General features: G+C 45.3%; 3 protein-coding genes across 4 annotated transcripts; 1 reads left to right on the forward strand and 2 right to left on the reverse strand.

Annotated features, from left to right (window-relative positions):
* Positions 1 to 2,785: 2,785 nt before the first annotated feature.
* Positions 2,786 to 5,830, forward strand: LOC117855977 (WD repeat-containing protein ATCSA-1). Of its 2 annotated transcripts, none has more exons than XM_034738382.2 (9): positions 2,786 to 3,247; positions 3,443 to 3,700; positions 3,800 to 3,959; positions 4,044 to 4,219; positions 4,553 to 4,787; positions 4,928 to 5,082; positions 5,165 to 5,254; positions 5,335 to 5,406; positions 5,539 to 5,830. In XM_034738382.2, the coding sequence occupies exons 1-9, from the start codon at positions 3,095 to 3,097 to the stop codon at positions 5,596 to 5,598; spliced, it is 1,359 nt and encodes a 452-aa protein (XP_034594273.1). In that variant the 5' UTR covers positions 2,786 to 3,094; the 3' UTR covers positions 5,599 to 5,830. The 2 variants fall into 2 exon arrangements, with proteins under 2 accessions (XP_034594273.1, XP_034594275.1); XM_034738384.2 differs by having other exon boundaries at positions 2,788 to 3,247; positions 4,556 to 4,787.
* A 387-nt stretch (positions 5,831 to 6,217) lies between these two features.
* LOC117855973 (uncharacterized) lies at positions 6,218 to 16,436 on the reverse strand. Its single transcript, XM_034738377.2, has 14 exons — positions 15,972 to 16,436; positions 15,055 to 15,181; positions 14,891 to 14,928; positions 14,307 to 14,400; positions 11,168 to 13,623; positions 10,948 to 11,079; positions 10,737 to 10,809; positions 10,589 to 10,628; positions 10,335 to 10,407; positions 10,204 to 10,266; positions 9,350 to 9,427; positions 7,881 to 8,053; positions 7,172 to 7,218; positions 6,218 to 7,087 (listed from the first exon to the last, which is right to left on the reverse strand). The coding sequence occupies exons 1-14, from the start codon at positions 16,184 to 16,186 to the stop codon at positions 6,506 to 6,508; spliced, it is 4,191 nt and encodes a 1,396-aa protein (XP_034594268.1). The 5' UTR covers positions 16,187 to 16,436; the 3' UTR covers positions 6,218 to 6,505.
* A 2,877-nt stretch (positions 16,437 to 19,313) lies between these two features.
* On the reverse strand, positions 19,314 to 21,419 carry LOC117854516 (cytochrome P450 94C1). The gene has a single exon (XM_034736737.2). It carries the CDS (start codon positions 21,320 to 21,322, stop codon positions 19,736 to 19,738), a length of 1,587 nt encoding a protein of 528 aa, XP_034592628.1. The 5' UTR covers positions 21,323 to 21,419; the 3' UTR covers positions 19,314 to 19,735.
* Between the last annotated feature and the right edge of the window lie 6,253 nt (positions 21,420 to 27,672).

Genomic DNA, 27,672 nt, shown 5'->3' on the forward strand with positions numbered 1-27,672 from the left:
CATGTTGCTGGCGATGCAACATGTTGTTGCTGGGGCGTTGTTGATGTCGAGGTAGATGTTGGTGCCTGCGCGCTGATGGAGCTAGTGCTGCTTTGGTAGTTGCCAAGGTGTTGAATGTCAACCGAGCAGGATGGCGAAGATGTCGACGATGTTGTGGGTCATTCTGTTGGTGTTGTCGACGGCGTGAAGACCGTGGCCTACGTCGAGGGCAGCCTGTAGTTGGTGAGGTATTAGTGTTGATGCTGCTGCTCCTGATGGCAATAGCGTGGTTCCTGCTGATGGTGGCATGCTGATTTGCAACCACTGTTGGTGTCACTGTGTCGCTAGTTGATATGTTAAGTGCAACTGGCCGAGCAGTGCGCCCATCTATGACAAGGGTAGAGGGTTGGGCGCTCATTGTTGCTTTGCTTGACTGCGGGGGAAGAGGGCAGTCGATCATCCCAACTTGGATGGCACATGACGCTGCTGTTGATGTAGCCTTGCCTGCGTGCGTCTCATGTCGTTGTTGGGGTAGTTTCCTTGAGACATCGCCATTGTTGATGAAGGCGTGGGTGTGTCCTGATACCCGATATTGCTGGCACCTTTGTCCGCTATTGTTGTTGTGGTCGCCGGGGAGTTACTTTGTAAACCGCTTTAGTTTCATTAAATTTACAGTACAAGCAGTTGTGAACCTGAGGATGTCTGATTGCTGAAGAATATTGTCACCTTGTGGACATCCGCAGTTGCTGTCTGTATACACTCCGCGGTTCGTCCCTAACACCAGCCTTTGAGGATTTGTGTTGTACACCATATATGGACCTGAAAAAAATGAAGTCATGATCAATCATTCTTCGTGCATTGATTGATAGACCACTATCACTACAATTAGGTTAGCTTATTGATCTTACCTGCTTAACAACACTTTGTAAATATTGTATAAATATCAAGGAGCAACTTAGATCATTGGTAAATTTTGTATTGCAATGTTAGATTGTATTAAATATTAGTACACCAGACAAAAATATTAAAATAGGCATATGTTGTGTGTACCTTTGTTGCTCTTGATCCTTTTCTTTTTCCTTTTCTTTTTGCTTTCTTGGTTTTACACAGAGGGGTCTACTTGCTCCTCTTGTACTTTTTTCAGATTGGTTTCCTAGCATCCACAACAGTAATTAAACTCTTGAAAAGTTGGCATCAACTAATTGTAAGCTTCAGTATTATTCTCACTGCAAAGTACGAAACACAAATTGCAAAGTGAATCTGAGCGGTCAATGTTTAGAGGAGAAAATGTATAGTGGGTGTTTGTCTTGTCAAATTCAGTAAGATGAGCATCTAGTTTTTTCTACCCCTTTATTTTTTGAAGACAGGCAGGGGATGGGACTTTTATTAATTAGAGCAGAAATTTGCTTTTGTAAGCTCCATTACATGGCAAGAAGCCAAGAACTGTCAGCACATACAACTTCACCTAACGTTTAAAATGCTTGAGAAGCAAAGGAAGTGCAAGATTCTCTTTCGGACCATCACATTTAGGATAGAAGCATGGAAAAAAAATAGCGGCTAGCTTGTTTGTTCGCACTGCTAACTGCTTACACATTGCAATAGATGAGTGGCCAGTGTGATTAGATGAAATATGCTATCACAATATGAATGGCCACAGAGAAGCAGATCATGCTCATATCTTGGTCTAGTGGTTATACCCAAAGAAATCCTAAAATTAGTTTAATGTATACCCACCAACAATCCAGAGAACTCCATCTCTAACACCAGCTTGCAAAAATGAAATTTTGTTGACGTCATTTGCAGAATTGGAATAGAAGATAGGTACGTTCATAAATTAAAGTTGCTAGATGCCAGGTAGCTTGGCATTTTGTCGAACACCTTGCCGGCACTTCAGCCTTGGAGGGATGGCGCAGGCATACGAGCCTGTGGCTGGATGAGCTGCTGCTCCGGCACCGTGTCGACTTGTAGCCGTGCGAGCTGCTCGTCCAGTTCATCTTCCGTCACCGTATTGTAGGAGCTCTTGCTTGGTGCCGCCGTCGCATCGATCTGCAGCTCGCGTGGCTCTCCATGGGTCGTGGCCACAATGATGGAGAGGCAGGGGTGACCTGGGAGGCAGAGCGGCACACTGACATCCCATCCGTGAGACGAGATCCAGAGAGAGGACGGCTCGAGCCTCCGCGACCACCATCACCCCGTCATGGCTAAGGGGCTAAGGGATGTTTGTTTCTTTAGCACCTTCTAAAATTCCTGTCACATCGAATGTTTAGATAATAATTAAGAGTATTAAATATGGGCTAACTACAAAACTAATTACATGGACGGAGACTAATTTGCGAGACGAATCTATTAAGTCTAATTAGTCTATGATTTGACAATGTGATGCTACAGTAAATGTATGCTAATGATGGATTAATTAGGCTTAATAGATTTGTCTCGTGAATTACCCTCCATCTGTGTAATTAATTTTATAATTAGCTCACATTTAATCCTTCTAATTAGCCTCCAAATATTTTTAGTCAGTACTGAAGATCAAAGCTCCTAAGCTTCTTGGAGTTGCAGCGCATGAGCACCTCTTGGCGAGCGGGGGGAGCTTCTCTTGAGCCTCGACGGCCCCGGAGGCGATGGCTTATGGGGGCAGGCGGCGAGTCTAGCGCTAGATAAAGACGCGCTCGACGGGAAGGGTCTAGAAACTTAGATGGCATGCCAGCCTGATCAAAATCCGACGGCTGCAAAAACGAAACGACGTGGCCCAATCACAGCTCGAAAAGTTCACCAGATTTAGGTCCATGGAGATTACAACTTCGAAGGCTTCTTTCTACTCGAGGCTTTCGAGTTCGAGCACGAGATCGCGTGACTTGCCGCTCGCGTCAATACTTGCCAGTAAAATCCATCGGAATCTGGATCGGGATATAACCGCCGAATTCAATGGAAGCTTCCCAGAGTAACAGCTGATCCCTTCCACTTCGGTCAGCGCAGCAAGCAACCCACCCGGCCGCGCCTCCTCGTCCCGCCCCGGGGGCGCACACCGTCGCTGAACGCGCGCCGCCGGGGTTCGCCGCCGCGAGGGCGACGCCGCAGAGGCAGCAGGCTCGCCGGGGAGGAGCGGGGCGATTGGATGTGGTTGGAGGAGGTGAGGGGGAGGGAGCGCGGGGAGCTGCGCGCACGGAGGTTCGAGGCCGCCGCACGGGCGCGCCGCGCGGCCTCACTCGCGCTCTCCAACCGCAAGGAGTTCGCCACCCCGCACCACGGCGCCGTCAACTCGCTCCAGGTCCCCGCTTCTTCTTCCTCGCCTCCCCGCTCAGTTCAATTAGCCGCAATTAGTTCGTTAACCACTGTCCCAATTCGAAATTGATTTCTTGCTGACGTTATCGAGGAACACATCGAGTCAACACTGGATCGTGGGTCGTTGTTTTGCGATGTGTAGTCGCGTTCGTTGGTGTCTGTTATCTGACAATATGGTCAGGTTGATTTGACAGAGGGGAGGTACCTGCTCTCCGGGGCATCGGATGGGTCGGCCGCTGTATTCGATGTGTTGAACGCGACCGACTGCGAAGCCGGCTTCATAGCGAAGCACAAGCACATACTGCTTGTGGACAAGCAGCACCAGAATGGCCACAAGTTCGCCATCTCTGCGGCCGTTTGGTATCCTGTGGATACCGGGCTGTTCGTCACAGCATCCTTTGATCAATACGTCAAAGTTTGGGATACCAATTCGACTCAAGTGTGTGCCTGGATTTCTCATCACCAGTCTTTCTGTTGCCCCTCCCTGTTTCGGGATACTGATGTTCGTATTTTTGTGTGCATTGTTTTGTTTTCTCAGGTTGTCATGGATTTTAAGATGCCAGGAAAAGTCTTTACTGCAGCCATGTCTCCAATTGCAACAACACAAATGCTCATCGCTACTGGGAGTGCAGATGTTCAGGTCCGTCTGTGTGACATTGCTTCTGGAGCCTTTACCCACACATTGTCCGGTCACCGTGGTTAGTTTCTTTGTGCTAATGTGGTGATAAAAATATGCTTGTTTTGCTTGTATGGTACCTTCTTATCTCCGCCCATCATCTTAGATGGTATCATGTCTTTGGAATGGTCTGCTTCAAGCGAGTGGATTTTGATGAGTGGTGGCTGCGATGGCGCGATACGTTTTTGGGACATTAGACGAGCTGGGTGCTTTCGTGTTCTTGATCAGTCACAGTCTCAGCTTGGAAGGAGGCCTCCTCTTCTTAAAAGCACACCAGAGAATGTAAGTTCACTCTTCCCCGTTGTTATTGTTTGCTGTTCTGTTTGTACTTCGTTCTCAAGAGTATCTGGCCATAGTGCTGAAAAGGAGCTGCTTGCCATCTTCTAGCCATAATTCTAGAGCTATCAACCTTCATCAGATTTTAGTTTACAAATGGGTTCTTTACAGATCTGTTCGTTACACTGGAATTCGATAGCATACAAGTTATTCAGCATATATAGATGGGCCTTAATAATGCTCTAATACCACCATGTGTTCTTTACCAGACTTGAGATAATTCAAATGATTAAAAGCAAGGTCAAGTCGTTGATGTATTTATTTTTTATCTTATATAAGCAGGATCACATTGATTCCTTAGGACATTCAACTTCCACAAGGAGCTCAGCTCAGAAAAGAACTAGAAATTCTAAGAACTCACCAAAATTGCGCAAAAGCCAAAACCTGACACAGGGACATATGCAACAGAGATTGCACCCTGGTTTGTCATCCAGTCAAAACCGTGCCACATCTCATTATGGTGCTGTCACTGGATTACGAACAACTAAAGATGGGATGTACCTTCTTAGCTCAGGTAAGTGAACTTGAGTTATATTTTTTAAAAGTTCGCTTGTTATTTGTCAGTCATTGGTATATTATACCTAAAAGGATTAAATATGCACTAGTATTGTCAGTATATTGCTGCTACTAAGACAGGATTATCCTTCTCTTTAGGTTCTGATTCTCGTTTAAGGCTATGGGACATCGATTCTGGATGCAATACTTTGGTCAATTTTGAAGCTATGCGATTGCAGACTGGCAAGCCGTTACAATTAGCAGTCACTGAGGATCCGTCACTTGTATTTGTTCCATGCATGGCAAGCATCAAGGTGCGCCTGCTGTCTGTTAGTTTTTCAGTTTTAACTGTGCAATACTCTTGGGGGTTCACGTTTCACTATAATATATGGCTAGGCATACAATTTATGGTCTGGTATGACATTTCGGGCATTCCGGGGTCACTACGAACTTGTGAATTGCTGCTACTACAGCGAACAGGACCAAGTAAGTTTGCTTTGTTTATTATCTGTTTTAGGCGTGAATGTTTCAATATCTACTCTGTTTCTAAGTGTTCGGCAATGCAGGAACTTTATACTGGCAGCAATGATAGACAGATTCTTGTATGGTCTCCATCAACTCCAGCTTTTACTGAAATGGTATATCATCTATCCCTTGGTGCCCTGCAAGCCCTTATTTTGGGTTTGCCTGGCAAGCTCTACTCTCACGGTTTTGAGAATATAGCTTATCTTAGATAAATTCCTTTGTTGACACTACTAAAACTCGTACAGGAAGATGATGAGAAGCGGCAAGGGCTTTCTGCAGCTGATGAGGATAACTGGAGCGACTAAGAAGGCCTGTACCCTTTTTTTCCCTAAAACGGAAGGAGACTATTCGTGTATATTGAATTATTGATTGATGTGACGGATGTTAACAAGTCGAGGTTGTTAGCTCTTGTTAGCAGCCCCGAAAAGGTTGTACATTGACTTGTGAAATTTTGACAGTTCATTGCATAGTTGGTAAATTTTAGATTTATCTCAAAAGGAAAAGGATAGAGGGATGTCTCGGACATGTTATTCGGCACTGGAGCCTTTTGAATTCACTTTGAAATGATTATGCGTGTTGATGCTTTACCCAAAATTCAGATAAATTTTCTTTGAGCAAATTGGCAGTAGCCTTTTGACTTGAAGAGTTCTTTGAGATGCTCCAGTCAGAAGGCCAGGGCCTGCATAACAAAACTGTTACTACTGAGAGAGAACACTAGGCTCAGAATCCTGGAAGATAGAGCCACGAGGAAGCCGAAACTGAGAATTCCTAGGAAACCAGACACCAACCAACCACGTATCACTCACGAGTCACGAGCACTAAAAAACGCATTCCATCAGACCGCTAAATAAACAGCACAACTATGATGTTCTTTTCCTCCCCGAATGCATCAGCTCGCTTATTTCAAAGATCAGGTTCGCATGGTGGTCAGAACCGGGACTTTATTTTCCATCCCAGTGTATTCAGAACAGGTGGCTTCTATTCCTACATAGCTCCCCCACGAGTTCCTAGGATAGGAAGATCTGTTGTATTGGTTCTCTTGCATAGTTGCATGATTACATTGAACAGTTTGGAGCAACCAAGAAAACCAACCTAGACGACCAGGTTAAAAGTAGCGGAAAGAATGCAACAGAGCCTACTTCCATCAGTTACTAAGGATGTGAGCATATTATCCTGTTTCGCGGGGAGCATTAGCCAACTGGGCCTTTGTCTTTAGATCCTCTGACACCGCACGATGCCTGCAGCACCTCCGTAGCACAGCCATCTCTCACTACCTTTGTTCATGTTCCATCGCACTCGATGCAATGCGACGGATTTGGGAGGGAAGACCTCAAAGTCTTTAGGGGATTCACTGCCCTTGCTGTTCAATGTGCCATCATCCTCTTGCTCTGTAGGGCCAACTAAAACTATAGCACCTGCTTCTTGTTCTTCGCTGTGTCCATCTTGATCGCCAAGTTCAGGATTGACAACACCTGCTCCTCCTTCATTCTGTCCATCATCAAAATTATCGCCAGGTTCTGGATTTTCAGCACCTGCTCCTTGTTCTTCGTTGTGTCCATCATTTTGATCATCGCCAAGTGCTGGATTACCAATGACATTGCCTGCAGGCAGGGCCTGAACTATATTTTGGCACGGTTTTGGACCCTTTTTGTTCGCCACAGGAACATTTGGTAATGGAGATGTTTGCGGTCTGCTGCCAATCTTAATATTTTCTCCATCCTCTGATAATGATCCACAGAGGAAATAAGGAACACGGTTCCGCCCAGGTTCCTTCTCCCAGAACCTCGGAGTAAGCTACAGCAAGTCAAATGTTTGTTTAGAACACTGCAACTCAGAATGACAAGACATGATGCCAATAATGCCAACTAGAAAGTTCACCTGGAAGCACACAGCAGTACCATCTGCCCCACAGTAAGCAGCACAACCTGCACATCGGCAAATAAATATTATGAATATAAGGATCAGTACAAACAGTTGGCACTTTGAGATGCTGTAGGCTGTAGTTTCTTAGGTTACCAAGAATCAGGCAACAAGCTACACTCCTGATTCTAAAAGAGAAGCTGATGCTGTTTTGGAAAGCTACTGGAACCAGTTCGTCAACCTTTTATGTCTGGTAGTGATTTCAGGTAAGATAGATTATTTTTTGTGTTGTGATGTCTGTTCTGACCAAAGCTGGTGATCCCAGCAGCTCTTTTTTTTTTCTGCTTCATACTGTTCTTTTCAGACCTTGTTTCTGCCTATCGTCTAAAAAACACTACAAGTATTTGAATCCACTATCATCCGTTGAACTATGTATCAACGATCAAATAGCAAACTAATAATTTCATGAGAGGTAAACCAATATGGTAGAGTTCTGCATGGAGACCTGCTTGAATTTCTATTAGCACCAAGTCCATCTTTGATATTTAGATTCAAGAAACACAGGTGATATCGACATTAAATTTATTACTTATTTTATACGATAATTCCTCCAATATGATTTTAAACTACAAATAAACTGACTGCTACTTTTAGGAACTTTATCATTCAGTACCGCTTAAGAAGGATACAGACAATGGTTATAACAGATACAATTACTGAAAAGTACCTGTAGTGTCTGAGGCGTGGACACTCCAAATCAAATATTCTGATAACTGATAAGTTGCAACGCCCTGATTTTTTGTTCCAACAAATGGCCTTCCAGTGGCTGGGACATCATTTGCAATCCGGGGCAAGCTCAGAAACTTCAATGTACCATCTTCCATTGAGATGACAATCCCCCTGAAAACATATGACAATAAATATAACATTAGGATAATGATGATTCTAGTAAACGAAACAGAAAAAATCCAGTAGCCTGTGCATATAAACAGAAATATGGTACATAGAATTTTACTGGACTGCCTAAGCATCACAAGTGTTTCTCCAGCTGGAAAGTGCTAGCCAATCAATGTAAAGCCGCAATGAATAAGATGAAACAAAAGTAGCCTAAGTACCTTGCGCTGTTCATTTTTCTCATGAAAACTATAATGTCTTTATCAAGTACTCCCAACATCCCTTAATATTTCACGTTACATCAAACAATAAAGAATGGAAGTAGTAAGAGATACCAGATAAAAAATTCCATTCACATTGTCTGTGTCCTACAACACCGATAGGCTAATGCTTGCAGTTGCAGGTGATAGAAGATCCACATAAGAATAAACGTAAGGCGATGATCCTATCATATTCCAGAATCCCCTTGAGAAAGAAAATGCAAACAATGGACCTTATTTAATAACATTACGTTTAATATACATGAACAGCATTTAGTGATGCTTTGAATTGTGAGTTAGATCAACGACCTTGTAAGGAATTAAGTTCTGATCCATCAAAGGGAGCAAGTATTGGATAATATAAAAGGTACATAGGCATGCTAAAGCATTAGTGTTTAAAAACATGTAAATATTGCAAGCTGAAAAACTTATAATTCATAAGTGTTGAGAAAACCATCTATGTGGACTGAGATGCCTGCTTTAGCATGCTAACAGAAACAACAGGACCCATGTGTTGCATAGTGTTATGGCAAGTGGGCCGGCCGCAGGCTTAGGCCCACGAGCACTGTAGCTCGTGAACAGTGCCGCGAATAGGAGTAGTTGGTTTGTTAGGAAGGAGATAAGTTAGATGGATTTGGTTAGAGATAAGGTTGTTAGAGAGATAAGGTTGTTTAGATTAGATTGAGTCTGTTAGATGGCTGGCTATATAAGCACAGCCGCACCATCCATTGTAACGAAGGAAGAAGTAGAGGATTAATCTCAGAGCCTCCAGCGTGAGGGTGAGATCCCATCTCCTACCTTCCCTATCTCAGTAAAGTAACCATATCACATAATGATGCAAATAAACCCATTTCTAAAATCTATTTCAACTAAGTGTTTAATAACAAGAAAAATAAGCTAAATAATTAAAGAAAAAACAAGCTAAATTCAACCAATGTCTAGATACTGAAGGTTAATAAAATTGTGCCTAGCCAAGAAGCAAGGCAAATTTGTGCCAATAAGATTATTTACTGATAAACTCTATAATGGAAATAAGTACTACCTTCCATCCTTTAACCACTGAAGACTTAATACAGCCCTTGGAGCAGTAGTTAGCTCCCAAAGAGGACGGTATGGATCTCTGCAAGAGTTTCATGGCATCAAAATCATCAGTAATCAAATATCACGGTTAAGTGAAAGAAGAAAACACAAGACAAGCACACGTGTGCGCACAAGTGTCAGAGGAAGAGCACTCCAAAAGTTGAAACGGAGGTAGTGAACCCAACAGCTATATCATGTATTTGTTAAGGTTAATGTAAAGAAGCCTGTTCATAGTGTGGTCAAACTCGTGAGGTTGCCCATCAAACTTAATTCAAGACAAAACAAATAATTTCAGCACACAGTACTTAGACACTATCCTGAAAAAATGGTAGTAGATTGTTGAAAGAAGGATTGTGAATCAAGGGTATCCAGTATGTTTTTCTTCCTGTAAAGTTTCTCCCGCTATACATCCAAGACAAAAACAAACAGTAACAAGAGTGCACGTTATCACCTAATAAGTACAATGCTTTTGAAGAAGCTTTAGTTGACACACAACTAGACAAGAAAACTTTATCAGTATCAATTACGCTGGATTTTTATAAACAGCATTAGTCCTTTTGAGAACAACAGTCTATGGATTTGGTGTATTATTTATTATTTTGCCTCAAACATCTCAAAAGAAAGTATGAAGATGGACATGATTCTTCAATACGAGTGAAATGTTTTCAGTTCATAGAGTTAGACAATGAGGAAAGAATAGGACAGGCTCAATTCATTAGATAGCTCCTCAGTAAAAGTTAACAAAAAGGATTAAACAAATGAGTCAGATAAGCCTAGAAGGACATGTCCATATACCGAAGATACGTATGTACATACCTTAAATCCCAGAACTTTAGACCATCTGCTCCAGCAGTAACAAAGGTATTTATGTTTTCGTCGCTGTTGAAAGACTCAAGTTAGGACTGGCTTAACTTTTTAAATGGAACATGAGAAAAATACTGCAGTACCTTATATAAGGTGCCCAAGAAAGAGCTCTAATGGGAACAGATTCAGCAATGACGCACATAAAAGGTTTTGAATCTGTGCATTCAGTAGAAAAATGGTTAAGTTTAATCAAAATCAAAATAAAATGATAAATATGTAGTTCAGGTCTTCAGGAATAAGATTATTATCAAAGTGGTAAATAGACCAATTCCAGAGCAACACATATTTGTTGAAGATAAGTTATAGAAAGCCTTGGAAAATGGAACTATCTAATTACCTTGTGATGACAGGTTCATTGAGAAGTTCCATAAAGCAACCTAGAACATCGAAATACAACATACTTTCAGAAATAACAACTCAAAATAAAAGTTAAAAGTCACAGGGTTTGAGTGAAGGAAACAATTCTCTACTAGAGGAAAATATACCGTTCCATCATGACAACCCGCCAATATCATATCATGAGGAGGAGAAGGTGACCAATCAACTGTCAAGGGAATGCTGTTTACCATTATAAAGAGGTAATGGCTTCAAAAGGAATATTCATGCTGAGGAATATAACAGAAAGTAAAAAACATGCAATCTAGCTTTATCAGCAAAAGTATCAATCACATAGTTAAAACTTAAAAAGTAATGTACCTTTGTCTGTTCCCGCACTTCACTTTGACACACCTAAATACAGGTTGTAGCTTTAGAAAACGAGGGTCGGAACCCTCTACCTTAGAGGGGGAATATATTTTCTGGATCATGCATGGTGATGGAACTTCCCACCTGTGCACAACAATGAAGTTAAGTACGTGTGCATTCATGTAGCAAATAAAAATGTTGTTCTAGCATAGCAACAGGTTGCCTAACTCACACTTCAAGAGAGCCATTCCCCAACAATACTGCAAGGAAACCCAGGCGTGATTTCTGTTCAGGCTGACTTACTACAGGAGGCTTCCATTTGATATCCCAAGCAACTTTGCCATTGTGAGCTAAACACAAGACAAGCCTTGGTAGAGCAATGTCTTTTGGGATTGGAGAAGAGTTTGAGTTTTCTACACTACAAAACATATTGACATCTTCCCTTGGTTCCTTGAGTGGTACGAGTTCTGTAGCTTCCACTTCATCAATAAGCCTATCACTGTTCTTGAAATTGGGTGCAACTTGATTTGTTTGTGCATTTTCGTTACAATGAGAAGTAACATTGGCTGCAATCCTTTCATTTAGTTTCATGCCTTCACAATTAACAATTCCATTGTTAGCCTGAATCAAACCAGCCTCATCAGCCATGTCTTCACTTCTAGGTGGTCCGGTTGTCATAGGTGTGAGAAATCTCTCCATTGTGTGTGTTTCATCACCAACAGATGTGCTAGTACTCTCATTTGAAGCAGGTATCCTTTGAGGTTGCCCCCCACCTTTCCTGGGGCATGGTCCATTCATACAATTTTCAACCAAGATCACAGGATCGCTCGACTTTTGAGTTGTCTTTGTTTTTTGTTCTTTGCCACTAAAATCTGTAAAATGACTGTGCACAGTTGAAACAAGCTTCTTCCTAGAACCACTTCCTCTTTTGGTACTTGATTCTTCCTTAAAATTTGCATTATATAAGCCATGCCCTGGTGATGCAGCATCAGATGGTACAACACCCGCATGAACACCAGATTTCTCAACACCAAGCCCACTTGAACCAATCGAACCAAGATTACTTGCTATAAATTCACCATCACTCTTGACCAAAGATGTGAGATTGTTGTCACTGGGAAGTACAGATGTTGTCACTGGGAAGTTGGCATCAGAAGCCACTAAACAACTAGTTCCAACAGAAAGCAGACTCTTCTTAGGCCTTCCTCTTCCCTTCCTACCACTTGACTCCCTTGATTTAGGTGAAATCTTGATAGGCTGTAAAGAATCACCTGAAAGAGCGCCTCGGTGTACATTGTCCTCAAAGTTTAACATGCTAGCAGAACAAAGGCCACTTGTCACTGATACCATCTTCAGTAAAGCACTTTCAACAGAGGCTGTTGCACCATTTAGTTGTCTGGAACACATGCTCCGTGATTCAACACCAGAAACAACTGGGGAACATAGTGCATCAGAAATTGTTTTCTTATTTTGTGCTCTACTCCTCTGACCTTTCGACTTCTGACAAGTTGCAGTAGTTGAAGATGTAAATAGTGATGCTGAATCAACTGCAACAATGCTTAAATTAGACTCTGTGCAAGCAGTGTGGTCCAAACTGCATTCTGATGAAACAGGCTGACCAGTTGTATGTTTCCCTAATTCAATATCAGTATCTGAATACTTTTGAGGCCTCACCCGTGTCCTCTTTGGTTGCTTACGAGTGGCAGTATTTGGAGATGGTTCTATGCATGCACTTTCTTTTACTACAGTGGCAGGCGAACTGGTCACTTTTTGAACAATTGGCAAAGCTGCATCAACTGCAACAATACTTAAATTAGCATTAAACTCTGTGCAAACTGTCTCTTGCCCTAAATCAACATCAGCGCCTGAAACAGATTTATAGTTGATTGGAACTGGATACTTTCGAGGCCTCCCACATTGTCTCTTTGGTTTTGCACAGATTGCAGTTGTTGGAGATGGCTCTCTGCACACATCTTCTTTTGATACAGCACCAGATGGACCTGTTAGAGGCTGACAAGTTGTCTCTTCCCCTAAATCAACATCAGCGCCTGAAGCAGATTTGTCGTTGATCGGAACCGGATACTTTCGAGGCCTCCCACGTGGTCTCTTTGGTTTGGCACAGGTTGCAGTTGTTGGAGAAGGCTCTGTACACTCATCTTTGGATACAGCACCAGATGAACCTGTCAGTTTGTCACTTGGGATTTTCCTAGGTCGCCCTCTACCTCTTTTTGGAGTTGATTCCACAGGATTCATGGTTGGCAAGGCATAAGCCAATGGAAGGTCGTCGGGAATACCTGTTGAAGTGGCAAGAGGATCAAACAGAACAATATCCTGACATCCACTATTTTGGGATGAATCTTCCAATTTACCAATTGGCAGTGGATATTTTCTCGGTCTGCCTCTTGGTCTTTTTGGAACAGGTTCCATCTGATCATTACAAGGTCTCTTTCTTGGCCTCCCCCTTGGCTTTGGTGGGTTGGATGAACAACCAACAGAATTAGTCCCATCTGGTATTTTTCTAGGTCTTCCTCTCCGACTAATACTATTGCATGCATCCAGTGGCCGACGAGAATGTGCGTCTTCAAATGGTGCTAAGAGACACCAAACTTGAATAATACCTCTCCCGGTTAAGGGCATACCAATTTTATGGTAAGAAGAACCAGGAGGGTGAGCAGCAACAGCAAGATACTGCAAAGGATAGAATACATGAAATAGGATCATGAGCTCCAGTTAACATTTTGATAAGTTCACATTACTCTTTCAGTTTGGACTGATATGAAACGTAACTATTAGCATAACTGCTATACACAAAAAAAAAACTATATACCTGCAACCATGTAATCATCCTGCGCGTAAAGACAAACTCAAGAAAACAATTGCACTGGGTTTAAAGGTGCATATACCACCCTAATGTTTGAACTTCAGTAAGGCTACTACCAATTGGTAGTATCATGCACATTTGTTGTGCGCCACATAGGATTTTTTTTTGTTTGACATGACAAGCAACAATTCATTGACTCTGGGAACCTAGGAAACAACAATACGATACTGAGCATTGGAAGGGTTGTTTCAAAAAAAAACAAAGGTAATGCTCTCATTTGAGAAAAAAAAATGCTCTCCTTGTGATGTGGCAGTCTTGGATATAGCAACATAATAATATGCATTGGACGTAGACTCAATGCATCATTGAGTGGTGAGCTCAGGACCTACTTGCCATGTTATGGGAGCTATAGTTTTTCTGAATGACAAACTTCGGTGGTATCCAATTACATTATCCCTGGATACTGGATAACAAAATTCTTTCAGACAAATTTAAACTTTCCACAGTCCATAATGTTAACTACTAGGTTCATGGTCATCAAGGCCACAACCTCACAGTTTATAGAAGAGCCAGACTTGTCGCACAAGCTTGGGCACCAGTCCAAGGCCCAGACATTTCCCCCAGCGAATAACATAAAATCAAAACTGCAAAAATTAAAGACATTTTGTCAGGGTTCAATCAAGATAGTTCTATAACATTACATGGATAATCAAGTATAGAGACAAGTGGAAGAGGGCAGCTGACTGATTTAAACAGCGTATTTAACTATTTATCCCCACAAATTTATGGCACTCTCAAACTTAAATTTAATGAAGTAAAAAGAGAAAAGGTGCAAAATGAAAAGAGATTAGAAGTATTATCATCAGAATACTATAGAATTTGCTACTATTGAAGATGAAGAGTTTCATGATTTCTGGAATGACTTCATGGTTCAGCTGCTCACAAGTCAGAATAGATCATAAGGTACTCTGCAGGATTGAACAAGATAATGTCCTGGACCAAGAGAGTATTTATCTAGAAATACTTCAACACAAAAAGGTTACTATTTAGTTGTGTTGTTAAACGCATGTGCCACAACAATGTGACCTATTCTAAACTACTGTTTGCAGGAGGGTGGGGAGGGCGGGTTTGCACCTGACTGTATTATCCTTCCGATCTTCCTGCTGTGTGATCTGTATTGATTTTGTTATATACCCAAGGGGAGAGAAAGTATCAGCTAAAATAATGCTTAACTCTTCCAACGTAAAACATAAATTGGGCTCAGAAGATAAATGCTACTACAGTTTACTTTCACTGACCTGGGGAACAGACACAGATGAAAACTGTGTTAAGGTTATACTGTGCATGTCATCTCTTGATGAAGTGGACTCGATGCCATTATTGAAACTTACATCTTTTGGCTCATAAGAGAAGTGCCTCCATTCTCTGAAGACAAAGAGATCAAATGAGTGGCAACTTAAATTTGCAAATATAATGTTACCAAACCAGAGATCTACCAAATAGGTCGTTTAAAAAAGAAAGGAGAAAACAGATGCAACCCCTGCATCCTTTTACATTTCAAAGAACTTGTGGCTGCAGAGGAAATCTAATTGGAGTAAGTAACATACAGACCTCTGACTAAACATATAATCATGTTTTTATTATGATAATTGAACGACGAAGAAACAATCAGCAGAACTAAGATGTTTTCATCATCTCCTAATTAACGGAGGGCCAAATATCACTACACCACTTTGGCTTGACCCAAAATGAAGTACTGACTAGCTGCACTTGGCGATAATAGAGTGACACCAAAACATGTCTTATCGCAGTTTCACAACTAGGTGCTCTCAGGGATGTATGCAATATCGTCATACGCTCAACAAAATTTTCTCGCATATGTATCAATTAACCAAAATAAAGCGGATGTATGCTTTATCATACACTCCAGTGCCCAAACTCCAATAATGAGTGCGCATCTTTTTTTGCGAATTTTACAAGAAGACCACAGTGGATTAGAACAGTTACAAATAGACATCTTCATACAGCATCAGCACTACAATACTATAAAATTCTGTCCAAGCCTATCTATGCAGAGCATCAGGACTACGATACTATAAAATTCTGTCCAGGCAACTCCGCTGCCGTCACGCCAATAACTGAAACTTTTCAATTCCATCGCACTGATTGAGTGTCGGAGGCTGGGAACAGAGGAAGCCAGGAGAGAGGTTTTCACCTGAGGAACGTTATTGAGGAGGCAAGCCGCTCGACTTCCGCTTCAGTGAAGTCTGGTTCGGGCTCCAAGTCGGCGAGCTCCGAGATGGCGCGCACCGCTCTTGAGAACCCATCTGCTGATTCGTCAAACAGGCACACCTCAACGCCATCCTTAGTAGTCCCCTCTCTATATTCCGGCGGGGGCGGCGCCTCCGTCGTCTCCGGAGGCACGGCCATCGCCGGCGAGGGGGGGAGCTGGGACTGGGAGGCTCGGGGTGGTAGCCGCAGAGGCGGTGGCAGGCGCGGCCGAAGAGGCTCCGGATGCTAGCTGCGGAGGCGGCGGCGGCGCCGAATAAGCTAGGGGTAGTTCCGGTGGAGGAAGAGGGCGTTGCGCCGGCGAGAGGTGGGCCGTAACGCCGCCGACGAGGCGGCTGGCGGCTGCTGGGGGTTATTGAGCAAACGAGGGAAAACAGGGTTCGACCCAAGGCCGAAAGGGAAGGAGGAGGGAGGCGCCGTGGGTGGTGGTGGACGAACAGGGCAGAATAATCGGGAGATGGGCCGAATAAACTTGTGGCCTACGAGAAATCCGGGTTTGCAATTGCAACTCATGGGCCCTAAGTTTGTAGGGCAATAAATGGGCCTGATATCGCATCGGGCTTAGGCAGGAGACCACGCACGCAGATATTTGATTATTTTCAGTGTTTCATCATCAATAATAAACAAGGTAATTTGACGTGGTCACAAGGATTTGAACCGTGGTGCAGTGGAGTTGTGCACATACAACTACACCACCACACCAAAGGTGATATTGTTTTCTTAAAAAGTAAGTAGATTTACAGGACAACACGTTGGAGAGTGGAAACACATATGACATGAAGGATGGAGGCACACATCATCTCAGAACAAGCGAAGAGCAGTCAACGGAAATCTACTGTCACGATCTCACCTACACGGCTACACCCAGCCAGGGAAAAGTAAAGCACGCACCATGATCCCGAGGGAATCTTGCCATTCCACCGTAGTGTCTTTCCGTCACCATCCATTGTCAGTTGTCTCACCATGAGCAAATGCTATCACAGCGAAAAAAAATAAAACTGCAAATCTATCGGGCTGTAGCTGGGTAGATTCGGTTCGCACGGCCGGCGGCAGCGGCGGGGCCGGGCGCAGTCAAATCGCCTTCCCGAATTAGGTTCCGCGTCGACGCGATCGATCGCCCACCGGGGAACCAGGCCGGTACCATCGCTCGTGCGATCGTGCAATCAGATTGCACGCCCGGTACAACACCACCAACGCCCACCAGTCACGGTTTGGTGAAATGTGGCGCGCGCGGGTACACACCGCCACTGCCGCGCGGACGTTTCGCGCGCGCGTACGCCGCCGTGTGACTCGGCGCTAGTGCGCTGGCGCTGTCGCCGCTCGTGCCCGTGAAAAGCTGGTGCGGTGGTGCCCTGCGGGGCTGCGGCTGGCTGGTCACGTCTCGCCGGCCGGTCGGGTACGCGGGCGCAGCCAACGTGGGGGAGAGCAGAGGTCGCCCTGTGCCATCGGCTTGCATGAGTTACCCCCGGTCCGTTTACGCGAAGTGATAGTGCCCGTGTCCGGCACGAGACGTGGCGACGGATGATCTCCAGGATCATATGATTCGCACTATTCTTCGGAGCTCGCATCCATGCCTAGACAAGCACGTACGTGTCGTCTCACTGTGTTAGCTACTTAGCTTATCGGCTGCTCGGTCTAGACCGATTCAGAAGACGGCAAGGCTTTGCTAGCTAGTATCATGTAAACTAGCGAGTGTGCGCGGTGATCACTGATTGATGATTCTTCCTGCAACCTCTCGAGAAAAGTTCACACTACTATCCTCTCGAAAAGAACCAGCTGATGATGTAAAACCATTTCCGTCGTCACTAAGATTCTTCCGTTGGGCCTGCTGGAAAGTGCAGATCAGGTCGACATAGAAGTCGCCGTGGCTAGCTAGTCATGATCGACACTGCAGCTCCAAAATTTGCTTCTTGCAACTTGAGAGCACCTGACGCTTTGACACTTGCCGGAGCAGAGGAGCGTTTTTCAACCGTTCTTATCCTGATAATGATTCAAATGTCATGAGCACACGTGGAAAAAGTACGTGCACTTGGGTTTTACCTTCAGAGCTGTCACGGCCTACAGAGGACGACAGAGAGGACACAGGACAGCATATTAGATCGGGACTTTAGTTTGGTCCGCAGCAATAGGGGTGGGGATACATGTACACTGATGTATGGACCGTTTTGGTTTAATATATTGTCGTGGAATAATGAGTTTGCCGAATTCAGGCAGGTGAGTTATTCCAGGAACATTTTGTTCGAAGTATGCCACATATTTTACTTTCTACGTACAAAGATATCAATTTCTGTTTTATACCACCATGCGTGTGCGTGCTTGTATTATGTATACAAAGATATCAATTTCTGTTTTTTACCACCATGCATGTGCATGCTTGTAGTATGTACACGAGCATCTGCCTATTGTTCACCAAAGTTTATACAGTAAAATCAAAAGTATCAGTTATTTACAACGGAGGCAACACCATCTACCTCATGGTCATAGGGAACGTGAGATGAAGGCACGTTCCTCATTCCGGGAACGTTATTCCCGTTTCGGAAAAAGGGGACATTTTCGTTCCCACCCTGTAAAAATATTTCCTAAGTATCTTACCATGTTTCCCGATCCTGACTCCTGGATCCCATGGACCCGTGAATTTGGTGACTAGATCTACCCCGACGGCTGCCTCGTTGCCTCGTTGGTCGTTGCAGTGTCTTCCTTCGGAGACAGAACAAAACGTGCGCCCTTCCTCAGTCTGTGGTACTCCACCAGTCTGGTCTGATGCGGGCGCGCGGCTTGGTTGGCGAGAGGTCCATGATGCATCGAGGGAACAACGCGTTGGGAGGACGGCAGGACCGTGGTGTCCTGCGGAGGATCTAACGCTTGCGGTGGCCGCCGCCCCCACGACGCCCCCAGGGCACATGTGCCCTGGTTCCTTCCGCGGCTCCCACCACCCCGGCCACCAAGAAGAATCGGCATCTGTTTACGCCGTCGTACGTGCATGCGTGCAACACCCTGCCCCAGGCCCTGCCCATCGCGTACCACGCCGCCCCGGACCCTGCACCAAACACGTGGAGCATTTCCGCCTCTCTTTCCACTGAAAGGCGAGCGATCTCCAAAGACCAAAGCTTCCTTTCCACCTTTTTGTTTGTGGTTTTGGGCCACGAGGACGACCGCACTCCAACACCGAAGAATCTCTCCGTCTCCATCCGTCGCGGCATTTCTTTCTTTAATTCCTCCCACCTTTTTTTCAGAAGAGGCATCTGTTCCATGTTTCCATTTATGCCTGTAAAAAAATATCTTCTGAATGAACGGTGATCGCCGGTGAAGTGTGCAAAACAAAAGCTTCAGCCGGCGAAGACGTCTCCTCCTTATCTCACCCAAAATTCCAAATCCAACATGACACGACCAATTCCGATCAATTCTAGGAATCTATTACCATTCTAGATCTCTAGCTCAAGTGGAGGCGATGGACGGCTGACTAATCGTCCACAGCATCGGCTGCTCCCTGGTGCCAAGTGCCAGCGCACTCATCCCCCCGGCCGGGGCGGGTGGCCACGGAGTCATCGCTCACAATCGACATGCACTAGATTACAGGCGCGTGATATAATCTTAGCCCGCAATGCAATATTCCGTTTGAATACGGGAAAGATGACAGGCAAAGCTCAAGGACGAATCGTGATGGCACCAACAGTTTTTTATTCCCTTTCATCAGATTGGCGGGCTGTGCCCGCTCACACGTGCTCGCCGGCGCACGCGCACCGGTACCCCGCTCGCGAACGTGGCGGTCAGTCCCGGCGCGAACTTGGGCCGCCGGGAGCTCCGGTCGATCGCCTCGATGTCGAAGCTCCGGACCACGGCGAAGATAACGGCCTTCATCTCCACGAGGGCCAGCTCCTTGCCGATGCACACGCGCGCGCCGGCCTGGAAGACGGGGTACCGGTACGGGCTCTCCGGGACGAACCGGCCGTTCCGGAGCCAGCGCTCGGGCCGGAACTCGCCGCAGTCGGGGCCCCACACGGACTCCATGCGGCCCATGGCGTAGGCGTGGTAGGTGACCCGGGTGCCCTTGGCGACGGCCGTCCCGTCCGGGAGCTTGTCGTCGCCGGCGGCGAACTTGGAGTCGAACTGCACCGGCGGGAACAGCCGCATGCTCTCATACAGCGCGGCGTGCACGTAGTGCATGTCCTTGAGCTTGCTGAAGGTGGAGGCGGTGAGCCGGTCATCGTCGCCGCCGACGCGGGCGACCTCGTCCCGGATGGCGGCGGCGACCTCCGGGTGATCGGAGAGGAGCAGGAAGAAGGCGGTCAGCGCCGAGGCAACGGTGTCACGGCCGGCGAGCATGAAGCTGACGACGATGTCGCGGAGGTACTTGTCGTCGTTGATGGATCCCATGAAGCGCGAAAGGAGGTCGCTGCCCGAGGCCGCGCCGCCGAGCTTGCGACGCTGCCGGATGACCTCCTCGGCGAGCCTGTCGACAAGGCGCACCGCGTCCCGGAGCTTCCTTTCGTCCCCGTAGTTGAAGAAGCGCTTGAGCCTCCAGATGATCTGCATGGGCACGGTGGCGCGCCTGGCGGAGAGCGTGGAGGCAACGTCGAAAGCGTTCTCGAACGACGACACCGGCATCGAAAGCTCGAGGCAGCCGGGGTCGAGTCCGAAAGAGATCTTGCATATGCAGTCAAAGGCGAAGCGGCGGAACACGTCCTGCAGGTCGAGCACCTTGCCTTTGCCTCTGCCTTTTCCTTGCCGGGAGGCAGAGTGAAGCAGGGGGATGAGCCGACTCCGCAACTCGGAGGCCACGACACGCACGGCGAAAGCGCGCAGCGCCGGGGAGGCGAGCTCGGCCGCGGCGAGCTTCCGCTGGAAGAGCCACGCGTCCCCGTCGACGTTGAATATCCCGCGGCCGAGGAAGTCGGCGAGGATGGCCGAGAAGGGCGCGCCCTTGGGGTAGTTGTCGAAGCGGCCGCGCAGCATGTGGTCGACGGTGACCGGGTTGGCGGTGAGCACGTTCCGGAGGACGTGGACGTGCACGGTCTGCGCCGGCGACGAGCGCAGCAGGTGCGCGTACCAGTCGCAGAGGTTGTCGAACTCGCCGGCCCACGACGCCGTCAGGTAGGCCTCGCAGACGTGGCACGCGCACCACCACGGCGGGCGCAGCCGCAGCACGGCCAGGAGGGCGGCGAGCGCCACCGTGCACGCCGCGGACACGAAGAGCACGGCGGCCACCTGCGGCTGCACCGAGGCCGCCAGGGCCCTCGCGGCTTCATGCAACGCTACCGCCCCGGGCTCGGCGGCCATGACGGCTCTTGGCGCGGTGCCTGCGTGCGTGGTGCGGTGGGCGCGCGCGCGCTTTCATACGCGGAGGGTGCGCGGTGTGAGCGCCGTGGCGTCCCCGGGGGAGGCCGTTTTATAGTACGGGGATGTCTCGTGTTAAGGATGGGTTTAGGGTGGTGCGCGTGCCCGATTGCGAGGGCTTTTGTTCTTGTACTTGGTGTTGCTGGTTTGACCTCTCACTCTCCCCGTTGCTTGCTTTTACGGGCCTTTAGTTCTCGGGCACGTTCGTTTTCCCCGCTCCTCTGTTTGCTCCATGTGTCGTGTTGGATGGAGGCTTGGTAGTAGTCGGCGAGTGGCTTGATCAGCTGAAAATTGGATCCCTGTGTTGGGGTTTGACCTCTCACTCTCCCCGTTGCTTGCTTTTACGGGCCTTTCGTTCTCGGGCACGTTCGTTTTCCCCGCTCCTCTGTTTGCTCCATGTGTCGTGTTGGATGGAGGCTTGGTAGTAGTCGGCGAGTGGCTTGATCAGCTGAAAATTGGATCCCAAGGATCGTCAAAACATAAACACCCTTCCGTCCACAGCGTAATAAATCATTTAAACTCACAAGTTTTACATCAAGTATAAGAGGCGCGGAGCCTTTCTAGCTTCGCGAGTTTCAAACTGAGAAGTAAAACTTAGTTACCCTCTAACGTCGTTAGCAGGTCTTAAGATTAACCTCGCAAGTTGCGCGTCGGCAGCAAGGAAAGCGGATCCCCTTTAACCTTGCACGTTGTATGAAAGCACCTCTAATAGTAAATCTCGTATCCTTGCATCACCTCTGCTCCTGAAAGGACTCGAGGGTAGTGATTGACAACAATAATGGCTAACTCCCACTGGGTTAACTCTCGAGTGTTCGGAGTCGGTTCCAGACACCGAGCTTTTATCATTTTACTCTTTTACTCAGGAATGATGCTTGGAGAAAAACTATGTGAGGTTAAGATCTATGGACAAGACTCAACGAAGCAAGCGCCTCGATGCTGAGCGTTCATCTCGGATCGTGGATGAAGCCTCGAGGCTGGACGATCGACTTAAAATGAAGATGAAGTCTCGAGGTTAGAGGATGGAAGGCGTGAGAAACATGACCATGTGAAAATTTTCAATTTGTACACGTGATCCTTAACTACCTTTATGCACGGCATATCCTAAGAATGTAGTGGTTGAGTATGATATTTTTGGAATGTAAAATAGGTCATAGATCATTATAAAAGGGAGTCCTACCCTCTTGTAAAGGGGATCAGTTTTTCAATTATGAATACTAGTCCATCAACCCGTGCTCTCGCACGGGCTAATATTTTTAGAAGCTATTGTATAGAAAAATTATTTAAAAATTAAAATCTTAGCTAATTAAAATTATTTACCTACTACTTTCTTATTTTTCCAATACTTCAACATAATAATTATAGAGATATGTACCTATCTTTGTCCAGTTGTGATTGCTTTTTAATCAATAATTACTCTGTACTTATTCATCCATATTCATACTTTTTCCATTTTGTATCACACCTCCAATCCTTCATACATTATGTTTAGCATACAAATCAATATTTTTCATCGATTCCTCACATACATGTATAAATGGTCTAAATGGTGGCACTCATCATGTGTATATACTTTAACTTAGTATTTTTATATTAACAATGACATAAATAGGTAATTTAGAATCATATATTAATTTGCTTTTTGATATTTCTGTATGATGCACGTGAAGATAATTAGATTAAGATTTAGGTCTTTACTTTAGGTTATTTTTAATATCGACATACGCGGGTAACATAGATAAAATTTTAGAATGACATTTTAAGTTATGCCTTATAATGATGTGTATTAGTAAATTGGATGAAGATTATGAGGTTACTTTATATTATTTTTTATAATAGCTGAGCTCGGTAATTTAGATATAGGTTTAGAGCTCATTTTTAATATTTTCACAATGATAGTGGCAGGTAACCTTTTAAAAAATATAATAGATCAATGGCTATGATTATTAGAGTTTACATGATTGGTGTTTGATATTTTTAATTTTTATGAGAATTTCTCTCTTTTTTCTAGCTTGTGTCGTGGGAACTAATGTGGAGTCTCCAATGGAAAAAAAATGTAGGGTTACCTCATGTTACTTTTAATAATAACATGTGTGGGTAATATAGATGCAAATTTAAGGATTACTTAAAACTTTTAAGTAATAGTGGTAGGCAATTCAGTTGCAAATTAAGGAGTTATTTTAAATATTGTTTATAATGGCATAAGTGGGTAATTTTGATGAAGATTATGGGGTTACTTTAATTAATTTTATATAATGGTAGAGGTGGGTAATTTATACATAGATTTAGGGCTTTAGGCTATTTTCATAATAGCATAGGTGGGTAATTTTTTAAAAGACATAATAGATCCAATGGCTATAATGATTTGAATCTATCGATCGATGGTAGGATGTTTTGCTTTTTTGTGAGAATTTCTAGAATTTCTCTCTTTTTCTAGAGTGTCCACCTAGAAATCCTAGGTGGCTTCACCTGGAAGCTTTAAAAGAAGTCTCCAATTAGTAATAGTAAGGCTAATCCCAGTGGGAGTTTCATAGAGGTTTCATGCACATTAAATACAGTGACACATCAGCATATGTGATGACATGGCATGGTAGTTATGAAGTGAGAGAGGGAAGGAGTTTCATCAGGATGAAACTGTGTATACACTGTTTCCAAGACTATGAAACCCATTGAAACTTGCATTGGGGACTATAGAGTTTCATTTCATCTAACCATATCCAATCACATGCCTCACAATTAAATGTCATGAGCATCCTATGAAATCGTGAAATGAAACTGTGCACTGGGACTCTCTGTTTCATTCATGAGAATACATCTCATGGGATGATGTGGCATCCTTGGAAATAGTGCAATGAAATCTTGCACTGGGACTAGCCTAAGATTGTTCTGTTCGGTGTCAAATTGTTTTGAAACCAACACCCTGGCAGTGCGTAAATGTGCTTGGGCCATGGACCGGGAACACACCAACCGCTGATCGCTTTTACCCCCGACCAAGTCTGTAAATCTCTCGTGGGCTCGTGGCCAGTACCACCACGGTCTACAGGCACAGTCCACAGCGACAGCGTAGGCGAAGAGCATATGAAACAGGAAACCTACACACCTTCCAAGTTTGGGGCTGTGATTCCGTGGACCGTGGCCATAGTCAGGCATTAATCAGTTACGGACATAGGCGATGTGCGTCCTGGCGGCCGGCGCGCAGGAGGGCATCACCAGCGAGCTTCAGTGTCACCGCGCCCGAGGCGAGCGAGTCTCTCCGGGCACTTTACTGCTGCGCGGTGAGCACGTGTCGATTTCAATGCACCCACGAGGTTGGAACAGCAGCACAATGGGCCAGATCAGTCAATGCCCCGGGACGCCAGCACCGTACGTGGCAAGCGAAGCAATTCATCGCGTTGGTCCAGCCCGATGCAACCGAGGACGACGACGACCCCAAGTGCAGTTCAGCAGCTACGCCACGGGGCACAGGCGTTCCCCAGAGTCGGCGGTGTGCAGGATCGCATGCATCGCGCGCGGGCATCACGCGCAGCAGTTTTCAGGAGCCGTGATGATGATGATGCACAGGATGCAGTGCTGAGCGCTGTGTCGCTGCTTCGACGACGTCGACGACGACACAGCCGCTGGAAATGGACATCGGACACGGCGTGGCAGCACGTACGTAGCTTCAACACCGACGACGCTGCGATGCGGGTGAAATGGCAGGTGAGTTGTCGACCTGGCCTGATAAGAACTGCCGTGGCCACTTGACACTGTGACACGGACCGCACTCTTAAACCTTGTACGGAAAAGGGATATAGGTCACTTTAATTTTTGCTGCAACGTGTGAGCAATTACTCTTTCTGAATCACCTTCATAAAGAGCTTCCCACATAATGCCATGTATCCGAAAGCATCATCTGCGTACTTCCAAGAGGAATCAAAAACTGATGTAGCTAGCTAGGCGGCAACTTAGCTTAGTTTTAAAATCACATGCCTTCCTGCATCATGATATTAATTTCTAACCCTCCAGGATTCCAGCAGATGCTCAATTACAAAAGAGACCAGCTGCAGTGATATAGTACTGCATATAGAGTGGCCTGCGAGTTCAGAACGTGAACACCGAACATGTCCTCTAGACCGACCATCAGACTGTCAGGCCATCGGCGGGCCTCATGTACAGCGTTACCGACAGAGAATATGAAAGCGAGCAACTCCAGCCAATCCTCTAAATAACTCCTTACTTAAAGTTTAGAGATAAGTAAAAAACACACTCCAACAGATCCTCTACTCCACTTCCTATTTCCAACAGATCCTCTACTCCACTTTCTATTTTAAGGAGATCTCCAAATTTCCCCCTCCACCTTCCATTCCTGGAGGGTCTTTAGAGAGACCTCTATCCTTGAGGACTATTGCTGGAGTTGGAGATACTTCTATAACTCTTAAAAAATAGAGAGAACCCTATTTGATTTTTAAGGGATTTGATTTGAGGACTATGGCTGTAATTACTCTAAGCATCAACACTTCAATAGCTGCACAGAATCTAATGAGCAGGCGAGGTAGCTCATCTTGATGCCTTACTTAAATAAGTAGTTTGTACGTGATCGCAATGTATTATACATATTCAGTGGGCTAGATTCCCATGGGTGCGTAATGCCCTCATTCCAAATTACTATTACTTTTCTGGATACAAAATTTTTGATATTAACCTGTATACATTAGCAAAAGCTATGTACATAAAAAGTCAAAATAAATAGTAATTTGGGACAGAGGAAGTAGTAGACACGTTAGTCGAGCTGAAGCAAGCCATGTGAGCGTGCACTACTGTTCATCAATCAACTAATAATCGCTACAGAACAGAGAAGACATTTTATTCATTTCCCTTTGCGATGTCTTCGTGTCAACGTAACAGCCAATTAGATCTGGAGAGCTTTGTTTATGGAGAAGGAAACTTACCTGATGCAAATATCATATGTGCAGATGCTACCCATTCTGAACTCAGAACGGACAAACTTTGCTCGACCATACATTTTGCGTTTCTATTTTAAAATGGTCCAATAATAGGCATGCAAAGACATTATTCAAGTCCTTGGATCGAAGTACGTCTTTGACCTCTCCAGAAGAGGTTGCGTACTCTTGCATTCTTCGCAGGGGCGGAGCCAGGATATGCTCAAAGGGGGTGCTGATACTCTTAAATTTAAGCTAACTTCATGTTTTATATGCAAATTTAAAGACTAAAAGACTAATAGTACATGCATGTGCATGGCCTGCAGGGCGGAGCCAGGATATATATGCTGCAGCACCCCAGCACCCCCTGCAGATCCCCCCCTGATTCTTCCTACTCTATTTCTTTGGAGCAAATGTTCTTTGCTCCAACAGTGGATAACTGGAGACATATAATCCTGCAAAAAAGGTTTTCGGCTGCATGCACCTTTGCAACTTAGTCTATGGTTACAAAAAATACGCCTCCATTTTTACCCAGGAGTGAAAGCTGAATCGAGCTTCACTCACGAGCCTGATCCAATGCGGTACAATGGCCACATGTATACCGTATATTCGTCGAAAGTTGCCGACTAAACACCTTCATAATAGACAGGATGCCCCTGTATAGCCTCAAGTTCAACATTACCAACTACTCCCTTTGTTCCACAATATAAGCTACTTTTGAAAATTTTCAGATGAAAATTAAAAGTTTATATTATTTTTCATTAATTACCGTGCGCTACATTCCTTTCCTTTTTTTTCCGGAAAAAGAGTGCTTATATTAATCAAGAATGGGATTATAATCAGATGCGAGATGCCATTCATTAAATGACTATTTCTAGATTCCAGTAGCGTCTTTGAAAGATCACATGCTTATAGATAGGTCGCTGTCAGCCGCGACCATGTGTGAGACAAAGATTCGTGCCCATCATCTTTGAAATAATTGTCGCAATGAATAAAATGGCGGCAATAACATCAGCGTTAGACTCTGCGTGGTTGTGACCATCGTCTCCAAGTCTATGAAAGAGTAAAAAGACTAAAGAGAGAACACCTGCACCGTACATCCACGGTTACACCTGTTGGTTCACCGGCATGCCCCCAGTCAAAATCCATTTATTTTGCCGTCGTGTATACGTCTCGTATCCCGTCCCGACATTTTTCGTGTGATATTTTTCACCGGTCACGCTCTCTCATGTGATATTTTTCGTGCACCTGTCCCGACATTTCGCGAGCGGCAAGCACGTTCAGCTGTTGGAAGTTGGAACCGGTTGAGACATGGCTATCGACTCTCGGGACCAAAATGGCCAGATGTTGGAACCGGATGCAACTATAACGTTGGCG

Source organism: Setaria viridis, chromosome 5 (genome assembly GCF_005286985.2).
Source record: "Setaria viridis chromosome 5, Setaria_viridis_v4.0, whole genome shotgun sequence".
NCBI lineage: Eukaryota > Viridiplantae > Streptophyta > Magnoliopsida > Poales > Poaceae > Setaria > Setaria viridis.